Source organism: Melospiza melodia, chromosome 14 (assembly GCF_035770615.1).
Source record: "Melospiza melodia melodia isolate bMelMel2 chromosome 14, bMelMel2.pri, whole genome shotgun sequence".
NCBI lineage: Eukaryota > Metazoa > Chordata > Aves > Passeriformes > Passerellidae > Melospiza > Melospiza melodia.
In genome coordinates, this window is record NC_086207.1 from 11485778 (window position 1) to 11509533 (window position 23756).

A 23756-nucleotide genomic window follows, 5' to 3' on the forward strand; every position below is an offset into this window, starting at 1 on the left:
GTTTAGTCTATGAAGCAGGTTGATTGCTGCTAGGCACATTCAGTGTGTAATGTAAGTTCCTTTTTTTGGGTCATCTTTGGAGACTTTAATAAAAATGGTAATAAAAATAGAGTACCTACTTGTCCTTAGCAATATATAGTTGTGTTAGTATATTTAGACATAGTTGACTTACCAAAAACTGTCCTTTGGGAGCACTCTCTGAGTCTCAAGGTTTTTCCTATCTTAGATTGAATTTCTATCTTGGCTGGTATGTGACTGTGTCAGAGCTGTTGCTGTTTGGTGAGCAGTAGTGAACTAAATGTGGAAGTGTAGGGAATTTGGTGTTTCTGTGAATTATCAGGGGAAAATGTTCTTCAGGGTTAAGCTGAAGGTTCCTAAGGAAACCTAAGCTATAGGTTACTTGGAAAACTACAGCTAGCCTACAGAAACTTCCTCTGCTGAGGAGGGAGCATCCCCTGACCCTTTGCTGCATTTTGGCTTGGAAGCTATGGCAAATCCCTAATTGGAAGGAGTCATAAAAGATTTTTCAACCAGAAGTGTAAGGACTTTCATTTTCCTTAAAAAAAATAAAAAAGATTGTGATGTTTTATGAATGTCCTTTGTTGAGGTCACATCTGCAGGGGACATGTGTGTGAGAAAGAGGACAAAGTATATTTAATTCAGTTTCATCCTGGGTCAAAACCAAAGTAGATTCAAACTATGCTTATCTTAATATTCATTCAGCAAATAGGATATTTTTTGCAGTTACCTCATTAAAACTTCTTCATAACTTGTGCAAATTTTTCCTGTGGTTGTTTTTCTTTAAAGGTGATGCCAGATCTGCTGCCAGTGATGGGTCTGTTGTGCAAAACAGCTATGATGCAATTGAAGGTGGTGGTCTCATGGGTAAGGATTTGGGAGTAAAACTGGTTGTTGTTATTATTGTGGAACTTTTAAGAGTCTGTGAAAGACAGAAGTTTAAGCATTTGTGTACAAACATATGTACTTGGTTCAATGCCTGTCTTGAAGCTAAATGTGAAATCTGAAGCATTGACAATTAGCATGAGTTTGCCTGTGATATGTAAAGTAGGTGAGAGCCCTTTGCAAAGTTGACAGCAGCTTTATTTTTCAGACTTAAAAACTAAACAGGCAGCTCTCCTGTTGTACTAATGCCTCAAGTAAGATACAGTTCTTCAGCAATTAAGTGTCTGTCTACCCTGCTTCCAGCAACTCCACACCATTCTCCTGCAGCCCCAAATCTGAAGATGAATAGAAGTGTTGGGTATTCCTACCCTGCCTTACCTCCAGGCTACCAACATGCTTCTCCACCTGGAGCCCCAGGAAGGAATGCAGCTGCTTTGCAATATCCAGATGGATCAAAACATTTCCAGCAGGTAAAGGTTGTCTGGTTTCTGTCTCAGCACTACCTCTGGTGGGGGTGTGTGGGTAAAGAAAAGTGATGGTTGGTAGGTGTTGTGTATCCCTAGGATGCTGCTTCTTTTGTTCCCTGTTTGGGCACCAAGTGTTCAAGAGGGCAGGCATAGCCAGAATTAATGCTTTTGCCTGTGCCTTGGTACCACTTTGGAAAAGCTGTGTGCCAGCTCTTTGTGAAGTGTTCCACCCTCAGATCTGTTCAGGATGTTTCTTTTGAAACTTTCAGCTGCTTTTGGCATGTTTCTCTTCAGTGGCTTTGTTATTGTTAGCTGAAGTGTTGGTTTTTCTTTCCCTGAACTTTCCAAGTGAACTGACCAATGTTTTCACCAGCTGAGCCTCTGTATTACAAGAGTTTTATAGGCAATTTATGCTTTTTTCCTCTTATGTTACACACAATTCAAGTTCATGTGACAACCAGCATTTCTAAATACATTGATACAATGGCAGTTAGTACATGAGCAAAACAAACTGGAAGGGATATAGATGTGGTTTTAAACAGATTATGGATTTCATCCAAGTACTTGGTGCTAATCTGTGAAATTTGATTTGTCTCTAGCCTGCCCTGGGCACTAATCACTTAACTGCATCAATGGCTGGCCTGAGTCTACAGCAGGAAGGGTTAAGACCTGTGAATCTTCTTCAAGAAAGAAATATTCTTCCTACCACCCTTTTGAAGGCTCCTGTCCCCAACTTGCATGAAGACATCCAGAAGCTCAACTGCAATCCTGAGTAAGATTATGCATTTGCTATAATACATCAAAATAGATAAAATGTAAATTCCTGCTTATAAACATAATTTCACAAAATATTTTCTTAATTTTATGAGTAGAAAATATTGAAAATGGGCTTCACTGTTACAATAAAGGCAATAAGTGGGTTTAACTTTGAAGGGGAAAAATCATCTTTGTAGAAAGTATGAGGAAAAATTAGTTAACAAGGCAGCTATAGATAGGTACAATAGAAAAGTTTTATGCCTGGCAGTGAGTATGGATAAGAAGATATAAAATAACAGTTAATTCAGTCAGGTGAGGTACCCCAAAAAGATTGTGCCTGAAGAAACATGGGTGACCTCTGTATTGAAAAGTAACCATTTAAAACAATGGAGTAAATGAAATCTCAAACAAGAGACTGGCAGTTGATTAACCAGTTATTCTCTCTGAGGAGACCAACCAAACTGTGAATAGCCAGGGACTTCTGCTTTGCAAATATTTTTATGGTAGATAAAGGAAATAACAGCGCCTTTGTGACGTTGTTCATGCAAACAAGCTGGACTTGATTTGCAAATCTGCCACATACATCTGCACCTTGTAGAAGCTGCTGAGTACTCAACACTCAGAAAATTATTGTGGGATGTTACTATGTTTTAAAAACCACCTTTTAAACATTGCTGGTTCTGATTTATTCCAAAATAGCATTTAGTATATAAAGATTTGGTGCAACTTTGAATATTGTTAGGCTTAACTTTGACTTGGGTGACTAAAATGACACTGAGTTCTGTATAAAGATCATTTGTATAAAATAAGAACTCAAAGTATGTACTGTGGGTCAAGCTCAGAAACAAAAATGATTTGACAGAGATCTTTCAGCTGGAAATGGAAATTCACCATTAACAGCTCTAGAAAAATATATTGTACTACTGAAATCATAATTTATTTGAAAGCCTCTGAAAATAACCCTTTGTCATCCATGTAGGTTGTTCCGCTGTACCCTGACTAACATTCCTCAAACTCAGGCCTTATTGAATAAAGCCAAACTTCCTTTGGGGCTCCTGCTTCATCCTTTCAAAGACTTATCGGTATGAGAAATGTTCAAAACTTTACTGCTGAAATATCAACTATGCCTTTACCAGAGTCCAGACAATGGACAATGAATTATAAATCAAGGGCAGGTATCTTGGCCCAGAAGAATTACCATAGTAACTGACATTTCCTTATTCCATACAGATTGCTGTAATTTTTCTCAGTTGTTTTTCCCTACCATATTTAAACCTTCAGGTCTCACTTCTTAATAAAAAAACCAAAAGCTTAAGGGCAGTACAGAATTTGGACTGTGATAGAAGACAAGCTAAATTCCAGGTTGTCATGTATCAGTTGTAGTTATTAATTTCAAACCTAGTACTAATTCTGAACTCAAGACTTGACAAAGTTGGAGGGATTTGGATGTCATGAAATAACCAGAAGATTTTGAATTTAGCAGTGTCTTTCTTAAACATTGGGTTTTTTCTCACTTTGATTTTTCAAAGATGTGGGCTTTTCTCCCCCTGCTTTTTGATCTGTATTGGGTACAGGACTTGATCTTAAATCATCAGTGTAAAATTCAGGAATGATGTGGAGGCTTGGAAAGGGAATCCACACAGTTAAATATGTTAGAGCTCAGTTCCTACCTGTTTTGTTAAGGAATTGCAGTGGTGCTGTGAGGATGCAGAAGTACTCCTCCTTTCAACAAGGATGCTTTGCCTCACTAGGCAGCACAGTGTGGGTAGTGGTGTTGTTACCACAGATGAGCAGCTGCAGGGTGCTCATCTTTAAAATAGGAAACTTTTCTTTTCCAGCAATTGCCAGTGGTCACTTCCAGTATTATTGTGAGATGCCGTTCCTGCCGGACGTACATCAACCCCTTTGTCAGCTTCCTGGACCAGAGGAGGTGGAAATGCAATTTGTGCTATAGAGTCAATGATGGTAAGTTTTAGATGTGCTTGAAAGGGCTGCAATTAACCTTTCCCAATTAACCTTGCAGCACCTTAAGTGGTGCAATTAACCTTGGCCTTTGAGACTGGCCACATCAGCAGAGGGATTGTTGTCAGTCTTGCTGGGAGTCATGAGAAATGTTTCTCAGTGCCACTGGTGTCCCTAAAGAAACATGATGAGCCTAAGTTGTCCCTCACAGTACCTTACACAAGTGTAAAAACTCCACTCCCTGGTGTAGTTCTCCATTGTTGCCCAACAGCCACAAAAGAGTTGATATATTTGTTTTAAAATGCAGCACAGCCAATACTAGTGTGAAATACTAATATATAAACTTGTCTGCATAGTTCCTGAAGAATTCCTCTATAATCCTGTGACAAGAGTTTATGGAGAACCTCATAAAAGACCCGAAGTCCAGAATGCTACTATTGAGTTTATGGCTCCATCTGAATACATGGTAAGGCTTTATTTACTTTTGCTTCTTCTCTCCCTTTGTTTTATTTTCAGAGGGATGTCAGAGAAAGCTTTGTTTCAGAGGATGCATTCCAGTTCAGTAGCTGTTGCCTTAAGGAGTGTATCTGAGAACTCATGGGGAAGACCTCAGAGAGTTCACTTTTAAACATTTATGATGTTAAAGTTGTTCTGTATCTGGAATATGTAGGTATTCTGTATTTGGAATATGTAGGTATTCTGTATTTGGAATATGTAGTAGCTTTGGAAGAAAACTAGAATTCTGATATTACCAAATAAGAGGCAAATGCATCCAGAAATTTTAGCTATCATCTGTGTGCTGTTTTAGCAGTTTAAACTTGCAATAGAATGAATGAAGGCAATGTAACAAATGCTGTTTGAAAATTAAAGGTGATCTTTTCTTTGCTCAGCTGCGCCCACCCCAGCCCCCCGTGTACCTCTTTGTGTTTGATGTGTCCCACAATGCAATCGAGACAGGATACTTGAACACAGTCTGCCAGACCCTCTTAGACAATCTGGACTCGTAAGTACTTTTGCTTAAAATCTCTAATTTTCATTCATCTTAAAAAATCTGTGGTAGACACCAACATGCCAGTCCTTTCTGTGTGGAAGACAATTTCCTAGTGTGGGCATACAATGGCCAGTGTTGTGTTAAAATGTGCCATAAAGCTGCAGTCTTTTTCCCATCGCAGCTACACCAGTATAAAAGGTAATTTTGAGGATTGATTTTCAGTCTCTTTCCTATGTGCTTCATAAATCCCCAAAAGAGTGTAAGCATCATGTTTATCTTTTGAACTGTATTTTTTTAAAGCTCAAGTTTAGATAAGTATTTGCTGAAAAGAGTCATGCATCTAATAATCTTCTCATAAAATGCGTGCTGTTTGAACTTATAAAACAGTAATTGGGATTTTGCAGTTTATTTATTCTTTTTCTTCCACTTCTGATTGCCCTCTGAAAAGGTTTTCACCTGCCTGCTAGGTGATTCTACCATGAGCTCCTTTTTTGTTGTGGTTTTTGTTCTTTCCAAAATGACTTAGTGAAGCTCTTGCAGTCTAGCTGTTAAACTAACTGCTTGGTAGCAACCACTGAGAGATGCAGTGGATGTTAAAAAAAAAAAGAAAAAGCCTGCAGAAATGAAATTTCATCTTGTTGAACACCATATGTCTCATTTTCAGGCTTCCTGGGAACACTAGAACAAAAATAGGCTTCATAACATTTGACAGCACAATCCATTTCTACAGTCTTCAGGAAGGTCTCTCTCAGCCTCAGATGCTTATAGTTTCAGATATTGAAGGTATGCAAAAATAATTTTTGTGATCAGTACCTATTAGTGACTTCTGGTTATGACAGCCTTTAAAAATAAATATCTGGTGGGAGTTTCTGGATCACACCATTAGTCTCTCTAGTAATGCCTTTGGAAGTACCATATGTGTGAGTTTGTTTATGAAGACATCTCACTCATATCAAGTCTGAGCAATGCTGTGGCTGCTCATGACTTCAGACATGAAGACAGCTTTCCTACCTTCTAGTTTAATTTGTACAAATCTCTGGATTCCTCTTGAAATCCCAAACACTGATGGTAGATGCCTTTTATAGATTTTCTTGTGGCTGGTGCTTAGTGCTTGTCCTGCCTTTTGTTTCAAATCACCTTTCACTGGGTATTATTGGGCAGGGTAGAATGAACATTGGAAATATTTGCTATGTGATTTTATTTAATAGTTTTGATTATCCTTCAGCCCTGTTGATTGCTGCTCCAACATGGGATTCTAGCCACAGGAATGCTTATGAGAAAAAATCCACATAATTATGTTTACATGCGCTAATACACTGATACTGTGTATTTTTTTTCCAATAAGTATGATGGTTGGCAAATAAAGTCAGGGAAAGCTTGATGTGTTTTTAAAAGATAACTCAAATTTTTTTCCCTTTCAGATGTATTTATACCAATGCCAGAAAACTTATTAGTAAATTTGAATGAAAATAAAGAGGTAAGAAGCAAGGACTTTCTTACATAACTAGCGACATTTACACAACTGGGGATATGTTTGATAATTTTTTGATTAATTAATGCTCATTAACACCAGCTGTTCAAGTGCCAAGTTTGAGGCAAAAAAAAAAAAGAGGTCTTTTATCTATGTCACTGTAAGAACAAGACAGTGCTTCGATTTTTCTAGAACTTTCTCTTTACTACTTTAATATTAGAAGTGTTAATTCTTGGTTGTGTTCAAGTATTTGTACAAGTTCAAGTATGTGTGTGTGTATATATATATATATATCTCGACCCAACAGCCAATATTTGGCTATAAAATAGAAAACCTTGAAGACTCATAGGCCTAATACAGTTTTCTCCCTTGCAGCTAATTCAAGATCTGCTGAAGACATTGCCACAGATGTTTACCAAGTCCCTGGAAACTCAGAGTGCTCTGGGGCCTGCATTACAGGCTGCCTTTAAGCTGATGTCCCCCACTGGAGGTAGAATCACTGTCTTCCAGACACAGCTCCCATCTCTGGGAATGGGAGCACTGAAGTCACGAGAGGAGCCAAACCAAAGAGCAACAGCAAAGGTTAGGAAAGCAAAAAGGTTGTTCTGTGCACATAGGTGGTTCTGGGTTTTCCTCTTCTGGGTTAATTTTGTGCTTGTCTTGCTCCTTTTAAAGTAGCAGAAAAAACCAAAAGAAAAACCAAGCAATATAAACACAAATTACCTGATTTTTTAAAATAAAATATTTTTAATTAATGATGGAGAATTGATTGTGTCCCTGAAAGCAGGCAATAAATGTATGAATCAATTTGAATTTCCTTTGTGTTTTGTAACACTCCACTGTTTTAACAGGATATACATCTGACACCATCGACTGATTTCTACAAGAAGTTGGCCTTGGACTGCTCAGGACAACAGGTTGCAGTGGATTTATTTCTTCTTAGTGGGCAATATTCTGACTTGGCTTCTCTAGGTAAGTCATATAAAGCTCTTTAGCTCTTCTGGGACGTGTAACTCTTGTATTTTGAGCAAATGCATAGAATCTACATTAATATTTAGTAGATGTACCTGATTTGAATTAATCTAATGCGTCAAGATACAAACTTGTCCTTGCTGAGCAGTGACAGTGAATAGAATGTCATCTTTAAGTCCTGATTTAAACTACTTATTTTCTTGTCCTCCCTTAGAGAGTCAGGACCCTTGTGCTACTGATACAAGTAGTGGAAATAGTTTCTTCCTTTTTATGCCTTTTTAACCATCAGTGTCATTGCCTTCAGAACAAGTTTTATTAGCATTTTACTTACTTTTTTCTATTTAACCAAACTTTCAAGTGACAGCAATTTCAGTTCAATGGAAAATTATTTCACACCTGAGATTTGTCACATATTAGAATATACAGTTGTAGCTACATCTGTCTTTGTGGCAAGTCTGTAACTGTGCATTTGAGTAATTTGCAGGTATGAACAATTTAATACTTTAAAGACTGCAGCAGCAGCTGTTTGCACTCTCTAATGTATACTGGTTTTGTTTCAGGTTGTATATCAAGGTATTCTGCAGGTAGTGTCTACTACTACCAATCTTACCATCATAAACACAACCCTGTCCAGGTGGAGAAGTTGCAAAAGGAACTGAAGCGATATTTAACTAGGAAAATTGGCTTTGAGGCTGTCATGAGGATAAGATGCACCAAAGGTCTGAATTCACTTTCTTAGATTTTTGTGGAATGGAGAAGAGGGAAGTGGGTGTTGGCTGCTCTTTGGGAATGTTTTCATTGGTATTCTAGCTATTTTTTAACCTCAAATGATTAAAAGGCAAAGATTAGAAAAGTAAAATTCAGTACCAGAGATAAGACTATTTTTTTAAATACTGTATTTGCAGTGTCTTTTCTGGCATCCAAGTTCCAGTTTATAATGGTCAAAACTGGAAATTTTCATGAACAATTTCAACAAGGGACTGTTTTTATAATCTAGATACTTTCTACTACTCTGCAGTGATTTCCCTTGCTAATTCCCACTTTCTGCTAGGCTTTGTGGATGCTTTGGATGAGTTGTTAGTTTGTAGCATTTACCTTTTCTGAAGATAATATGTTTCATTGAGAGGGAGCATTCCAGTATAGTAATTGATGTAGAGATCTGTATGTGGTGCTTGTACTTCACAGCTATAAACCCAAACTGATTCATTATTATCTTGTAGGTCTTTCCATTCATACTTTCCACGGGAACTTCTTTGTGCGATCTACAGACTTGTTGTCATTGCCCAACGTAAACCCAGATGCAGGATATGCTGTGCAGATGTCAGTGGAAGAGAGTCTTACTGATATGCAAGTGGTTTCTTTTCAGTCAGCTCTCCTGTACACCTCCAGCAAAGGTAAGGTTAGATTGAGCCAACAGTGGCATTTGTAGTGTTGCTTCATAAAACAAGTGTGGAGGTTGCAGTTGTCTTTCCTTGCAGGTGAAAGGCGAATTCGTGTGCACACGATGTGCTTACCTGTTGTCACAACCCTGAGTGAAGTGTACCTGGGGGCAGATGTGCAGGCCATCACAGGGCTCTTAGCCAATATGGGTGAGTGTGCTAAGAGCTTGTTTGGATATGCGTGGATTGTATCCTTAAAGGTCTGAGCAATAATCCTCTGGATTAGAAGAAGAGATTCTCCCTCATCCTAGGAGAGTTTTGGTTTTAATGCTTGGCTTAGGTGAAGGATCAGTAGAGCTGCGTGTAATCGCCTGGGCTTAGGCTTAGTCCGGTGCATCATCGTGGCCCCTCAGCTTTTTTCTGAAGCACTTCCCCTAGAATGTAGTAAAAGCTTAAGCTGCATTGGCATATATGATAAAGTGAGAGGAGTTAATGTATGTGGCTGCATTCCTGCCAAGGGAGGAACTCTGATCTGAGCCTTGCCCTGTTTCAGCTGTGGACCGCTCCGTGTCCGCCACGCTGAGCGACGCGCGCGATGCCCTGGTCAATGCCGTGATCGATTCCTTGGCCGCTTACCGCTCCTCCGTGCTGAGCGTCCAGCAGCCCGGCCTCACCGCTCCCTTCTCCCTGCGCCTCTTCCCTCTTTACATACTGGCACTCTTGAAACAGGTAAGAGGGCAAAGGAAGCCAGGCAAGAGGATGGTTGTTTGGCAGGTCAGCCTGAAGTAAAAGGACAATTCTTTGATGGAGAATGATTTAATTCAAAAGCAGGAATTTAGAAGCGTGCGTAAAACCAAAAGTATAAATGTTTTAAGCAATGGAAGGGCAAAATAATAAAGACACTGAGTAGTGAAGAGAATGTGTCAGGGTACTGATAGTGTTTTCTCAGGAATCTCAGTTTTTTGTGTCTCTGGAAATGTAGATCCACATACCAATTCAGTGTGGATTAGAAGAAAGCTGGGTGTGGCAGACAGGGCATTTGGCTGACTGTTCTTGCAACAGGTTTAAAGCATTTCACAGTATTTGCCCAGTGTAAGAATTTTTTAATTGAATTTCCCTGAACTGATATTAGAAGTCATTTAACTGTTGGACAAACTGATTTCTTGGTTCAAAAAGAAGTTTTGGATTCATACATCTTGGTTAGGAATTAAACAGCATGTTCATATTGAGCTTTTTCATGTGAAAGGCTTGATGAGCATTTGATCCAGTCAGGTGGGAGGAGTGAGCTCTACTTTTGATTTATAACTTTTTCTTTGGTCCCAACAAGGCAGGACTATCTCTTTCTTGTTAATACAGACCTAAGATTCTGTACATTGAAGCCAGTTGTAAACTGCTCAAGTATTTATGCTTTTAAATTTCATCAAGTAGCATTTTTGAGGTGTGTGTTAGTATTTCAGGGTGTTTTCATCTCAGTTTTAAGAGAGGACTGATGGTGCCAGGTCGAGGTTACTTCTAAAATCCAGAAATGGGAGAGAGACCTGCATGATTTCTATATGAAACACTGAAGAGAACTATGGAGAAGTAAAATATAATGAGAAAAGACTTAGGGTACATCTTTAAAACTTAAGTTAGAAATAAACAGTAGGCGATGTGTTTTATCTGCAACTTACCTTGCTTTGCTTTAATGGTTAAACTAAAGGCCTGATTGTTTGCAGAAAGCATTTCAAACTGGGACAAACACACGTTTGGATGAACGCATCTTTACCATGTGCCAGGTGAAGAACCAGCCCCTTGTTTACCTCATGCTCATGACACATCCCAGTCTGTACAGAGTCGATACTCTCACAGATGAGGTGAGTCTTGGCCTTGCTACATCATCTGATCCCAAAGATCTGTGTGATGTGAAAGTAAATGTGTTAGAAATCTCCCAAGTTTTCCATCTAAAGCTGCACAGCTAAAATGTAATGTTTCATATTCTCCCACTTGTTGCATTTATGCATTTGTTATTTGGAAGTGGATTGATGAATTCTGGAGAGAAGCTGTGCTTTGCTATGGATGGGGAAAGTTTTTTCCTAACTTATTTCACCTTTGCCTTGTGTCATTATGTTGTGCTGTAAAATCACATATACATAAAGACATCATAATGTGGTTTTTGTCCCTTTGTAGCTTCCTTTATTTTAAAATATCAAGCAGTTTTGAGAACAGGGAATGTTCATGTAAAACCCTGAACAATTTTGGGAATCACATCTTTGGTGCATAGCAAATCAGATATTCCAGTTCCAGAACTAATTAACTAAGATACATTTGATGACATTCACCCTCTTGAAATAAAACATTAAGATTTATTAGTAAATTACTAATTAATGAAGGAAATCATCATTTTAAGTATAGCATGAGCTGAACTGAGAAAAATGGTCCAGCTCCAGTATTCAGTGTAATAGATCCCCCTCTTATTTAGCATTGTGTTCTTGTTTTTTGCATCAAGATGTGAACCACTGTTTTTCATCCTTCTTTTAGGGAGCTCTTAACATAAATGACAGAACTATACCTCAGCCACCCCTTCTCCAGCTGTCAGTGGAGAAGTTGAGTAGGGATGGTGCTTACCTTATGGACGCTGGCTCTGTAAGTTGTGTGGTGGGGGGGGATTTAAAAAAGTATCCAAGTTTACTTGATGTGTTCTTTCTGAGAACCCAAAATATGCATGGGACTGCTGAGGTGTGTTTTGGGTTGGATTAATGTTGTTATTGATGGTGTCTTTCAGGTGATGTTTATGTGGATTGGGAAGAACTGTGGGCAGGGTTTTATCAGCCAAGTCCTTGGAGTTCCAAATTATGGCTCAGTACCACAGAATATGGTACGTGCTTGCTCTGCACATCAGGCATACATCCAGTGCTGCCAGAATATCATTTGCATGAGAATTAAAATACACTACTCAGCTATTAGCCCTCTAGTGGTATAGATCCAGATCCAAGGAAAGAAAGAATTGCTGTTACCTCTTGGAGTTTGTTCTCATGAGGACACAATAGGAAGAGGCTGACAGTGATTGAGTTTCTCAGACCTGTGGGAGCAGACTAAGAAACTTGGAAACAGTGAGCACAGTGGGTTAGTGGGTAATCCTTTAGTTTCTGCAACAAAACAGGAATCAATCACAGCTCACTCATCACCATTCTGACAGCTAATTGCTCACAGGAGTTTAGTGCTCTTGACTATTTTAGAGAAGACAAGACTGAAACTATTCATCACAAAACATATCTGTCTGGGTTTTCTTTGTACCTAATGAGCTGGGCTAGTTGAAGTGTTCCTTTTATTGTTTTTCTGAAAAATTTGTATTAATGAAACCCTTTGGCTTTTAGACACATCTCCCGGAACTTGAAACGGCAGAATCCATCAGAACACGAACTTTCATTTCTTGGCTGAGAGAACAGAGACCTTTCTTTCCTATACTATATATAATAAAGTAAGTAGTTTTTAACAGTCATTTTTGCTTCTTCAGCAACCTGTTAACAATACATACTTGGATATCATATACTGAACTTTCTTAATGGGATTCTTAACAATAGTGTGTGCTGTGCCTGACAGATTTGACTACAGATATGACTTATGAGTTGTCTCCAGTTAGAATTTCAAAAGACTACCTAAGGATTCCTCTATGACATTTAGTCTTTTTTTAATGTCAGATAAATGAAGTAAATTCTGGTAAGAGCACTTATTAGGATTAATCACTACTAAAGGCTATTTGAGTCCTATTTTCATATGTTCTTAAGCTTTTGAAATGACTGGTCACTTCACCCGTAATTTTACTCATGCACAGTAGCCCATGGCAAATGTTAATTCCACTCAAACACTTATATTTTTGTTTTTAAGGGATGAGAGTCCATTGAAATCAAGTTTTCTGCAAAATATGATTGAAGACAGAACAGAATCAGCCTTATCATACTATGAATTCCTCCTTCATATACAGCAGCAAGTGAATAAATGAAACACTAGCCTTTGGCTTACTTCTTTAAGGAAAGATTTTGCAGTAAAGAATGATTGTGCTTGTAATATCTTCATTAAATCTGTGGCCTGAGGCAGTTGATGAGAAGTTCTCACTGTGATTTCAACGAACTAAAGCAAATAAAGGACCACATCTGAGAATCAAATGTGCAACTACATAATATTGTACCTTAAAAAAATCAAACTGTTGGAACTGGTTGAGCACCTTTAATTTGCTGCAAATCGTGTTTTTACTGTAAGTAGTTGCAGCATGAAGTACATTTACAAAGGCAATACTGAAAAGGTGAAATACATTTTGTAAAATAAAGAGTTCTTTGTTGTTCAAAATGTATATTTCTGTAACTTTTTTTTGTTTGTTTTGTTTTTGTTTTTCTTCTTTTTTTTTGTTGCTGCTAGATATAAAACCTCACAATACTGATCATGATTTGCAGGGAAATTCTTTCTAAGTGCATCCAGTGATTACAGACAGAGCATCTCAATGTTCAACTTAATGCTTAAAGTAGCAGTGAAAGAAGTGTTCATTGTGAAATGAACAAATGCTTGTGAAGTGTAGAACCCAGTGCTTGGATTGGATTATGGCTAATAGGACTAAAGGTAAGCTTAACCTGGATAAGGTGGCTGAATTTGTTGAAGCTTTTAATAAGTCAGTATTCTAATTTTAAAAACAGTGGGGAAGAGTGGGCCCTACATGAGACAGATTTTTAAAAAGTTATTGGCTGAGTTGGCAGCAAAAGTAGACTTAGGTAGATTGTCAGCTTTGCTTTTCTTCAGTAAAAGGAATAGTTTTAATTTCTATTTATGAATGGTGTGGGAGGAGAAGAGCAAGGAAGATTATCTCAGATGTTGTTTGGTTTATGTTCAGTAGACTTTTGGCTCTTGTTTACTTTAAGTGAATGTTGGGCCCCTCAGATCTGGTGTGTTTCTGAAGCAAGTTTGTTGGCAGCATTTCAGACCAAATGTTGGTCTGCAACACTAAATATTCTGACATTAAAATTGGAAATTATTTTTCCAAAACCAAAATTATTATATTGAATTTGAAGATTTGTGTATGGTTGCAGACATGCCAGAAGTTTTCAAAAAAAGGGTTTTTTGCTGCAGCTGTGTAATGAGCCCAGGTCCAAGGCCAGTGTGCACCAAACAAAAGCTTTAAATATACTCTGAGATCCTGCCAGAGCTACAGATTGAAACTGACACCGGACTTGAAGTAAGAACTTCTATACAAAAAAAAATTTAACTAATTTTATAGAGGTGTATTGATAATTCTTCTGTTTTCAAGATCAAGCTATCGTTGATAGCTACCAATGTAAAAAGTATTTAAGTTACTGTATTTCAATGCCCATGGAAGTGTTGCATATGGAAAAAAATCTTGGTTTGCTTTTTTATTTAATAGTGGTAAACTTAACGGTCTTTCAAACTTTCTGGGGCAGGTAACTTGAAGAGGTAAAACACTTGTGAGTGGTCAAATGTACTGTGCTTTGGATGTTTGGAGATACAGATGTCAGTAGGGTCAACCTTTGGGTAAACATTTGCTCCCATTTCAGGCTGTAGCTGCTTGTGATTGTCAGGATTTTCCTCACTTCAGGGGAGAAGTTCCTTGGGAGAAATTGTTCTTGAGCACAAGAAGCTAAAGTTCAGAACAATGGCTAAAACAGCTTGAAAAGATTATTGTAGAACCAATTTAAGCTTCTCTGTCTGCTGCCTCAGTAGCAAACAGGAATATATTTACTTGAACTGCTTTTCAGAAAATTGCACAGTTTCTAGTCATAGTGAAGAGGTGTCTTTTAAGTTTTGACAGTCTGATTTTTATTTTTTTTCCCCAGGGAGGGGGAAAGGGGTCTCTTCATTTAAATCATAAATGGAACCTCTGCACTTGCATAGGTTCTGCCCCAAACCTTGTGTTTTGGGTATGTTATCACTCAGATGTTGAATTAAAAACCATCCTTGCATCAAACAGCCCACCCAAAGTCTATTTCTTACTGTGACTGTATTTTGCTACTATATCCCTTTTTTAAAGAACCACAGATACTGGAGATGGCCTCGTTGCTTTATGTCCACCAGACCAATGGCTGAAGATGTCAGTCCTTGTGGCAGTTAAGTTTGAAGTTGAGTCCCTAAGTTTTACAGAGCAAAACATGATAAATGAGTCAGATGAACCCTCTGGGAGTTCTCTTCACTTTGGAGGAAATTCTCTATTGAACTTTGTTTATTCCCTTGCAGTGGGGAAGGCCTGCTGGTTCACTGCTGCTGCTGTAATGGCAGTTCAGGGAACATGAACACACACACTACCTGTGATTGCTTTTTTACATACAATTGAAAAATGAGGACACTGAAGATGGACTGCTAAAGTAGGCAAGAGTGGTTCTGGTACTTAGATCTCAGCACCACAACTCCACCACTATAAATGTGTGGTAAAGGTGTGTCTCTCTTTGTAGTCAAACACTTTTTTTAAAACTGTTTCTTATTTTGACACATTAGTGTTCAGCCAACATTGTTACCATTCATTTTACTTTGCTTTCATTATTTTTTTTTAATTAATATATTTGAGTCTAAGTCCACATAGGCTATGTTGCAATAACTAGAATGATTCAGTTTTATTTAGAATTAATTTCTTAACAATTTAATCAAAGATGCAGAATGGTTTTTAAGTTAAGGGACCATTAAATGTGATTTTAAGGTTCTCTTTACTATTATGGATGTAATCCTTATAGTAAATTTAATTTTGTAAAGTAGTGTATAATATTGTAATAAATCTTTGTTCTCTGAACTCAAAGATTTGATCTTCAGTATGAAGTTATAAATCTTCCCCCTTCTGAATTTGAGACAGGATTTACTTGTCCTCCTTTTTACAGTTTGTAATTTTCACTGTTTTATTCCTGTAAAAAGTCATTTATAACATATGCAAATGCTTATTTTATCTGTGCTAATTTATCAGATTTGGCTACTCAATAAAATTAATTGAAAGAACTCATGCCAGTTCATCACTCTTTTCTTATAAATAAAAGTAGAACAATGTATTTAATTGATATAAATGCCATATTGGTAACAGGAGGTAGCTGACAGTGATGGTTGGAATTTTGCCTTTAGCAGCATTCCAAGATGGTGATCAATTTCATTTTAGGTAATCCTGTATGTTCATTTAACATCCCATTATTTCAGCAGCTTTTTTGTAAAAGCCATTCCATCCTAAATGCTTGCAAATTTTTTTGAGATGTTGTCACTGCTGCCTCTGGCCCATTATCGATGAGTTAATGCATGAGCTTGGTACTCTGTATTTAACTGGTTTTAAATACAGAATTCTCTCATTCAATATTGTAGAAATATTAATTGGATTTGTCAGCTCTGTTTTCTTTACCAATGCACCTCACACTGCCCTGCTGCTGCTGCACTCCTGTACTGCTGCAGTGGCTGGGGGATCAGCGGGCACTGTCCTGGCCGGGGGCTTTGGGACTGGGGGCTCTCCGGTGCGTCCCGTTCCGGGCAGGGATCGCGGGCTCTCCGGTGCGTCCCGTTCCTGGCAGTGCCCCCGGGCTCTCCGGTGCGTCCCGTTCCTGGCAGTGTCCCGGGCTCTCCGGTGCGTCCCGTTCCGGGCAGGGATCGCGGGCTCTCCGGTGCGTCCCGTTCCTGGCAGTGCCCCCGGGCTCTCCGGTGCGTCCCGTTCCCGGCAGTGCCCCCGGGCTCTCGGGTGCGTCCCGTTCCCGGCAGTGCCCCCGGGCTCTCCGGTGCGTCCCGTTCCTGGCAGTGTCCCCGGGCAGTGCCCCGGGCTCTCCGGTGAGTCCCGTTCCCGGCAGTGCCCCCGGGCTCTCCGGTAAACCCTGTTCCTGGCAGTACCCCCAGGCAGGGACCGCAGCTCTGCGGTGCCAGGGCCGTGCAGGGCACTGGTGCTGATGGTGTCCTGGTGTCAGGTGAAGGAGGAGTAACGTGGCAGTTTCATCATCCGGCACAGCAGGAGAGGCGTACCGGACTTTTGGTGCACATAAAGATGAATATTGTGCCAACCGGATCTTACTGGAAAGAAGTCAATACGCTCCCTGTTGAATAATGCCAGTGGCTCTGGCGTCCCGGAGCGGTGTTTGTTGGTGTTTCCTCGGTGTGCCCGTCAGTCCCACAGGGGAGCAGTGCCAGGGGCGGAGGCTGTCCCGAGTGTGCGGGGCCAGCCCCGCCCTGCCTCGGGGTGTCCCCGCCACCCGCGTCCCCGAGCGCCGCCATCGCCCCTGCCCGGCCTCGCACCGTGACGTCACTTCTGAGGCCGGGGCCGCCATCTTTAGTGCGGGCACCGCGCCGCCTGAGAAAGGCGCGGAGGGCGCTCTGCCAGCGCGCCCCGCCCTTCTGCTGCCCCTACCCAAAATGGCGGCTCCCGCTTCAGCGGCTGGAGGAGGGCGGTGCCGGCGCCTGCGCGCGAGGCAGACCCGTGGTGCCGGGCCTGCGGTGCCGGGGATGGCGGACGGCAGTGCGGGAGGGGAGCCCACACCGCCGGGGCCCCCCGCGGGGCTCTCGGCGTCCCAGCGCCGCGCAGAGCTGCGCCGGAGAAAGCTGCTCATGAACTCGGAGGAGCGCATCAACCGCATCATGGGCTTCCACCGGCCCGCGGCGGGCAAGGGTGAGCCCCGTGGCGGGTGCGGCGGGGCTGTGAGGGCTCCGCGGCTGCGGTGACGCCTCGGCCTCTCCGGCCGTGACCGCTACCCGCGGTTCCCCGGTGAGCAGGAGCGGCTGGTTGCCCGCAGGGACAGGGCCGCCCGGCTCCCCGGTCCCTCATAGGGATGCCTCAAGCAGCACGACCTGCCTGAGAGCCGCCCATACAATCCCCGTGCCCTCAGAAAGGTCGGCACTCGGGCCCTAGATAGCGAGCATCCAAGCTGTCGTTTCACTGCAAGTAGTTTTTTTTTAGTTGAAGAAACGATGAGCTTCCCCCATGTTTTTAGTTAGTAGCTGCTGGCTTTCATAGCTGGCTTTTTATAGCAAAGTCATTTCACATTTGGATAGTGACATAGATGTTTGTGGTTGTTATGCAGAATTTTCTTGCAGAACCATATCCTAGGTAGCTCAGTTATATCTCTGTGCATTCTTCAAATGGGCTGTCTTGTCAGGAAGGAGTTCTCAGATTTCGGTTTACAAGGACGCCCATGAGCTGTGAATCAGTCTGACACTGAAAAATACTCCTCAAGTGTCAGCTCTTGCTCTGTGCTAGGTCCAGACCGTTCTTGATTTGCCTTTTGTTCTCTGCCATCACCTCCATCTCTGTAAGATGGGTCTTCAGGCTTGGTACAGAGCAGGTTAACACTGCTCTGCCTCTGACACTAGACAGGCAGCTAAAGTGCTTAAAGTGCTTCTGTTTGCTTATTTGTCAGGTATTCGTGCTCTTCTGGTTGATTCACTTTCTGCAAATCTTTGTCTTTTTTTTCTAATGTCAGTCCATGTATTTGGATCTTTCTGCTTGTGTGTGCAGTGCTGTTCCTTAAGGAAATTCTGTGTTTATAATATCTCCATTGCTTCAATTTCTGACCTGCATTGCACTGCCTTATGTCTTGTGTCTGCTCCATGAAGAGTGCCCTCTTTAATCATAAATCTGTCTTTTCCCTTGGGAAGCAGAGACTCAGGATCCTGACCCAGTACAGCTGAAGTGTTGTTCCACGTACACGGCGTGCATAACTCTGTTTTTATTTTTCTTCCTTAGATGACGAAAGTCACACAGAACTAAAGCTTCAGCACGAGCAAGATAAATCAAACTCCCTCCCCATTCCTTCAGTTTCCAAGCGGGTTGTGCTCGGCGATTCCATGTGCAATGTGACAGGCTCCAGCGACCACGCGGGCGGCACGGCAGAGCTCAGAGGGGACAAGGACCTGTTTGCCAAAGCCCCAGAGCTGGTCCCCGAGGGCACAGGGGAGCTCCGGCAGCGTCACAGGGCAGAGCTGCCCTCCGAGGCCGCGGCACGGCCGCCCAGGCACAGCTTGGAGCAGTACCTGTCCAGGTTTGATGAGGCTCTGAAGCTGAGGAACCAGCTGATGAGCGAGAAGCCGAGCCAGGAGAACGGCAGCGCGGCGGAGGAGTTTGACTCTTTCCGCATTTTCAGATTGGTGGGGTGCGCTCTGCTCGCCGTCGCGGTCAGGGCCTTTGTGTGCAAGTACCTGGTGAGTTCAGGGACATGCCCAGCAATCCTGCTGGGGTGTGCTGCTTGCTGCAAATTATTGGGAAATATCTGGGCCTGATTGGTAATGATCAAGGTGGGAATTTCAAGCACTCTTTACGTTTCCAAAAATTGTGTAAAACCTAAAAAAATCACTGAATTCTCTAAGATTAATCTGCTACCAACACAGCCACTATGTAACCACTGAGAGCAGCACATTTGGTCTGTTGTGGTTCAGGAGCAGATGCACTGGAATAGTTGTGGCAGCTTAAATCCCCTGCAAGTTTATTCCCATCTTGGTGAGCATATGAGTCAGCTGCTCCTCTAGTTCAGGGTCTACAAAAGAATAATAGAGTAAGAATGGAGTTCTCATCTGTGGAAGTGTCCAAGGCCAGGCTGGATGGAGCCTGAAGCAACCTGGTCTTGTGGAAAATATCCCTGGCCATGGGTTTGGAACGAGATGTGTTTTCAGGTCACTTAAAAGCCAAGTAATTCTGTGATTGTAAGAATAATTGTTGTACCAAGATAAGTAGATCCTGCTCATTTATCATCCTGGGAAAAGTAGTTCCTCAGTACTCCCAGTGCCAGCCAGAACAACAGCACAGAGGTGTGATGCAGGTACAGCTGTCCAGCTCCTGCATCCCTGGGCTCAGTTTTACAAACTGGGCTCTGTTCTACACCCTGCTGTTCTCTTCTGCCATTTCAGTTCTGAAGTCTCAAAGAATAGAGGGCAGAACCTTATTTTTGGCATGTAACTTGTGTACTTAAATTTGTAGTGTTCAAGAAGAACTTTGCTCTGTTCCACAAATTAATTTTTACCTACTACTTTTCTTCTATGCTTTGGAAGGATTAAATCTTTGTGTTTCTAAGCTATTCTGACTAAGTTAATTTTTATATATTCTTTTCTGTTCCTTCAGTCGATATTTGCACCATTTCTTACTCTACAACTTGCTTACATGGGGCTGTCCAAGTACTTTCCAAAGGTAATTTTTATTCCAGAATTAGATTAATTTGAAGTGTTTTCAATTTAGACTTGTGTTTAGATTGTATTGTTTTAGGACCAATGCATGTGAAGTATTCTTGCCTTGTTTTAAACTGTAGAGTGAATGACCAGCACTGATAGTTTTTACTAGTTTTTAATCTTTCCAGATTTAGTCCAGGATCTTTTTTAAAGTTGCAGTGAAAACATGGACTTGCAGCTTGTGTAGCTGTAGCCTAATTAAAAGTGTCTGACCAGGAAATCCAGGTAGTTCTTTCATATCTTCAAGAAACTTGCTTTTCTTCTAGACCCTGCTCTTCCCTGGTTATTATTTGCTTTGCTAATAATATGCAAATTATGCAGCTGTTCTGCATATAATATCTGATGAAATCTGGGAGAGTGTTTGCTAAAAAAATGAGGCAGAATGTTGAGTTTTAAGGGCTCTGCATTCCACTGCTGGTATTGGTTTGAATGGCAGCTTGAAATGAGACATTTATCTGTGTGTGAAACTTGCTGCTTATTAGCAAGATTTGCTATACTACTTGCTTTATATATTTACAACAGGTAATTGTTCCTGAAGCATTTGTTAGGTTGATGATTTTGCCAGGTCTGCGGGGCAGAGTGGAATTGAATGATGTTCAATCCATAGTTAAAAGGGAAAATTTGCATTTTAAAAGGAATAATAAATTACTTGTAGAAAATCAGAATAAATCAGCAGTTGTTTTGTAGTTAAGTATATCATAATAGTCATTCTAAACTGATGTGTCACAACACAAAACAGTAAGTTTAGCCTTAGATTTGCACCAGCTCATCTGCTACATCATCTTGATCTTGTTTCTGATGTACTTAAAATCCACTCTTCAGTTTCAGAATTCAGGAGGTGGCTGCTTTCCACAGCTTGCTTTTGCTGCAGTTAGACGTGGGTGGGTGAGATCAATCCCTTTGTTAACCTACATTTTTCTCCCATGAAACACAGAAATATTCTTGAAAGCCCTATTTAGATTGGATTAAATTAAAATATCTAGCAAGTATCATCAAATTATTAGAATTTTCAGTCACTGTCACTTTTTCCTGCCTGTCAGACTTGCATTGTTGGGATTCCTCATCTTAAGGATGGAACAGCTTTCAAAAGGTTTTGGAGCATTTCTGAGTTCAGAGGATAAAACTGCCAAATTAAGTTGTTCTAAAACAGAAACAGTTGGTTTTCAAGTCTAAATAATTTTACTGTTAGAAATCTTAACAGTATTTATGGGGTTTTGAGCAACTTGGTCTAGTGGAAGGTGTCTCTGCCCATAACAGGGGATTGGAAGGAAATGAGCATTAAGGTCCCATCCAACTCAAACCATTCTGGGATTCTGGTTTTTTGCTGAATAGTGTGCTGAGATTAATCCAGTTCTGACAGTGGAGATGCCAGGCTTGGCTTCTTACACCTGGATTTCCCTTCTCTAGGCATGTTCCTACTCCTGCAGGAGCAGCTGCCAGCCTCACAGCTCAGCCTGCTGGGAGGAGTAGTGTGAAGGAGGCAGAATATCAGGATGAATTTGATCTGCTGTTAACCAGCCTCTCACTGGGAGATCCATCTCAGCAGGATCTGTGTCTGGGATAAGGGCTGTGACTCCTGGAGTGTGTCTGGACAGAATCCATCCAAACCTGCTGCTCCTACCCAGGGATTTGGAACGTGTGAAATTGGCACAACATTGATGACACATAAAGCAGAATTGGATTAGGAGAACTAACGTGATACTGGTTTTTCTTTCCCTTCTAGTGTGAGAAGAAGGTGAAAACGACAGTACTGACTGCTGCTCTTCTCCTCTCTGGAATCCCTGCAGAAGTGATCAGTCGCTCCATGGACACCTACAGCAAAATGGGAGATGTTTTCACAGACCTTTGTGTCTATTTCTTTACTTTTATCTTTTGCCATGAACTTACTTTGGTTTTTGGCTCTGAAGCACCATGACAGTTGTAGAATTACACACAGTAGCTACACTAAAGCTTTCTGAACTGTGTTCCTTTTAACATTTGACTGTGCAGGCAGGTCTAAACCTTCATGGAAATTCTTACCTTTGGAATGCTTGAAAGGGGCCTTAAATCCAGTCATTTTGGGAAAGGGAGAGCAGGGTCCCTGACTGCCAGTTGTGTTGGTTCAGTTTATTTAAATCCTGTGTCTGCATATTACAAATGTGAAGGTTAGGATGCAAGTGACAGTGGATGATTTATTTGTTTTAGTTAGATGATGCCCTTCCTTCGTAAACATTGACAAAGCTGCCTTTGTTCTTTTCAGTGAGAACAGGAAGAGAATTCCCTTCAGCAGAACCATATATATGTGTATATCCTGTATGACTATAGCTAACAAGACCTGCTCATTTTGTGGTGGTCCCATTTTTTAAAGAAAGCTCTAAAGAAAAGAAATCCCTGTATTCTCTTCAAATGTTCAAGTTCAGAATGTTGAACCAAGTAGCTGCTTCTGGAGAATGTCGATGGTGAAACTTGCCACTTTGTTGTCCTTGCCTTGCCATTCATTATTTGTTGTGATTGTGATTAATTTAATTTGATGATTGTTGTGGAAAAGAGCTAGGCAAAACCAACAGCAAGAAGGTCCTGGTGCTTATAAAGGTCATTAATCAAACACTAAGAAGAAAGAGAACTAATCACATCTGTTTGTGAGTTTCCAGCAACCTAATCCTAGTGCAGCTCACACCTGTGCTTTTTGATACTTTTTTTTATATTAACACTTATCTCATGAGAGTTTTACATATTGGCACCCAATCTGCAGTATCAAATCTTTGCTCTAGTGTTTGTAAAACTTACCAGGGAAACCGTTTTGTTTTCAAAAACAAAATCTTTGTTTTCTCTTAGGAATTTTGCACAGTGAGAGGAAGTGTCATTCCAAATAGTCAACTTGAACACTACTGATAAGTCTCTGAAAATCTCTATTGAAGCTGAATTTGGTAGTGTTTTCAGCTTGTAGTTTTCTGTTTCAAATCTGGACTTTCAGGTAGTGTAGGCTGTTGCCTATTTTTAGTATTGGTAAACTACATATTTAACTTGGTATTTTTCTGTAGAAGTTTTTTTTAGGGAGCAGATGTATTTAATTGTACCTCTGTAAATGGCCCAGCTTTCAGCTGGTTATTCTCTGTTAATGCTTCGTCCTGTAATTTTAGTGATGCATTTCTGACTTTTAAATGAGATACATGTTTGTGGCCTCAATACAAGAACTTTATGTTTTGATTTAACCATTTTCATGGGTTTTTTTAAATTGGTTCTGTTACAGTGAGTATTATACTACAGATGTACAGGGCTGGGTTGCAGAAAATTCTGACTTAGGTCTATTAGCACAGATATTGATTCAGCAGCTTTAAATTTATTTATATTAGATAGTAATTTCAGAAAATTGAAATTACAGTCATTTAAGATAAGGCTGAGATATGTAAATAATGAGTTTGCTCAAAAATTACTTGTTCTGATTCTCTATTTATATGCCCAAATGTAATACAAATAAATTGGAAAAAATCCCTCTACCAGTACCTGCAAAAAGCTATGAATTTTTAATGCTTACCATTAATCAGGTAAATACCCTTGCATGGGCAGAGCACTAGGAGGGGTGCTAAGAAATCGAAGAAATCTCAATGAAGAAATGCTGATCAAGAAACGACCTTTAAGCAAGAAATTCCGTTTTTATTCCGTTTTTAACGTACCTCTGTTGGTGTACATAGTTCCGTTTCATGTTTATTGCCGATGGGTTTTTTTCTATTAAAAGC

General features: G+C 40.5%; 2 protein-coding genes across 3 annotated transcripts in view; both read left to right on the forward strand.

Moving 5' to 3' along the window:
* Nucleotides 1-13224, forward strand: part of SEC24A (SEC24 homolog A, COPII coat complex component) — a 21663-nt gene extending 8439 nt beyond the window's left edge. Inside the window, 20 exon segments of the mRNA XM_063169206.1 lie at nucleotides 808-885; nucleotides 1207-1373; nucleotides 1970-2142; nucleotides 3106-3208; nucleotides 3965-4091; nucleotides 4445-4554; nucleotides 4979-5091; nucleotides 5744-5862; nucleotides 6501-6556; nucleotides 6926-7132; nucleotides 7402-7522; nucleotides 8083-8241; nucleotides 8743-8916; nucleotides 9001-9111; nucleotides 9455-9630; nucleotides 10617-10754; nucleotides 11419-11523; nucleotides 11663-11755; nucleotides 12255-12358; nucleotides 12766-13224. Coding sequence (XP_063025276.1) covers nucleotides 808-885; nucleotides 1207-1373; nucleotides 1970-2142; nucleotides 3106-3208; nucleotides 3965-4091; nucleotides 4445-4554; nucleotides 4979-5091; nucleotides 5744-5862; nucleotides 6501-6556; nucleotides 6926-7132; nucleotides 7402-7522; nucleotides 8083-8241; nucleotides 8743-8916; nucleotides 9001-9111; nucleotides 9455-9630; nucleotides 10617-10754; nucleotides 11419-11523; nucleotides 11663-11755; nucleotides 12255-12358; nucleotides 12766-12880 — 2549 coding nt within the window. The 3' untranslated portion in view covers nucleotides 12881-13224.
* A 4092-nt stretch (nucleotides 13225-17316) lies between these two features.
* On the forward strand, nucleotides 17317-23532 carry CAMLG (calcium modulating ligand). Of its 2 annotated transcripts, XM_063168693.1 has the most exons (4): nucleotides 17317-17494; nucleotides 18569-19023; nucleotides 19937-20002; nucleotides 21764-23532. In XM_063168693.1, the coding sequence occupies exons 1-4, from the start codon at nucleotides 17332-17334 to the stop codon at nucleotides 21953-21955; spliced, it is 876 nt and encodes a 291-aa protein (XP_063024763.1). In that variant the 5' UTR covers nucleotides 17317-17331; the 3' UTR covers nucleotides 21956-23532. The 2 variants fall into 2 exon arrangements, with proteins under 2 accessions (XP_063024763.1, XP_063024765.1); XM_063168695.1 differs by lacking the exon at nucleotides 19937-20002.
* Nucleotides 23533-23756: the final 224 nt, after the last annotated feature.

Bases quoted from the DNA above. Each gene is read 5' to 3' on its own strand.
- CAMLG (XM_063168693.1), top strand. From the start codon at position 17,332: ATGGCGGACGGCAGTGCGGGAGGGGAGCCCACACCGCCGGGGCCCCCC. The intron at 19,024-19,936 runs GTGAGTTCAGGG...CTGTTCCTTCAG, and splicing joins CCTTTGTGTGCAAGTACCTG to TCGATATTTGCACCATTTCT. The intron at 20,003-21,763 runs GTAATTTTTATT...TTTCCCTTCTAG, and splicing joins TGTCCAAGTACTTTCCAAAG to TGTGAGAAGAAGGTGAAAAC.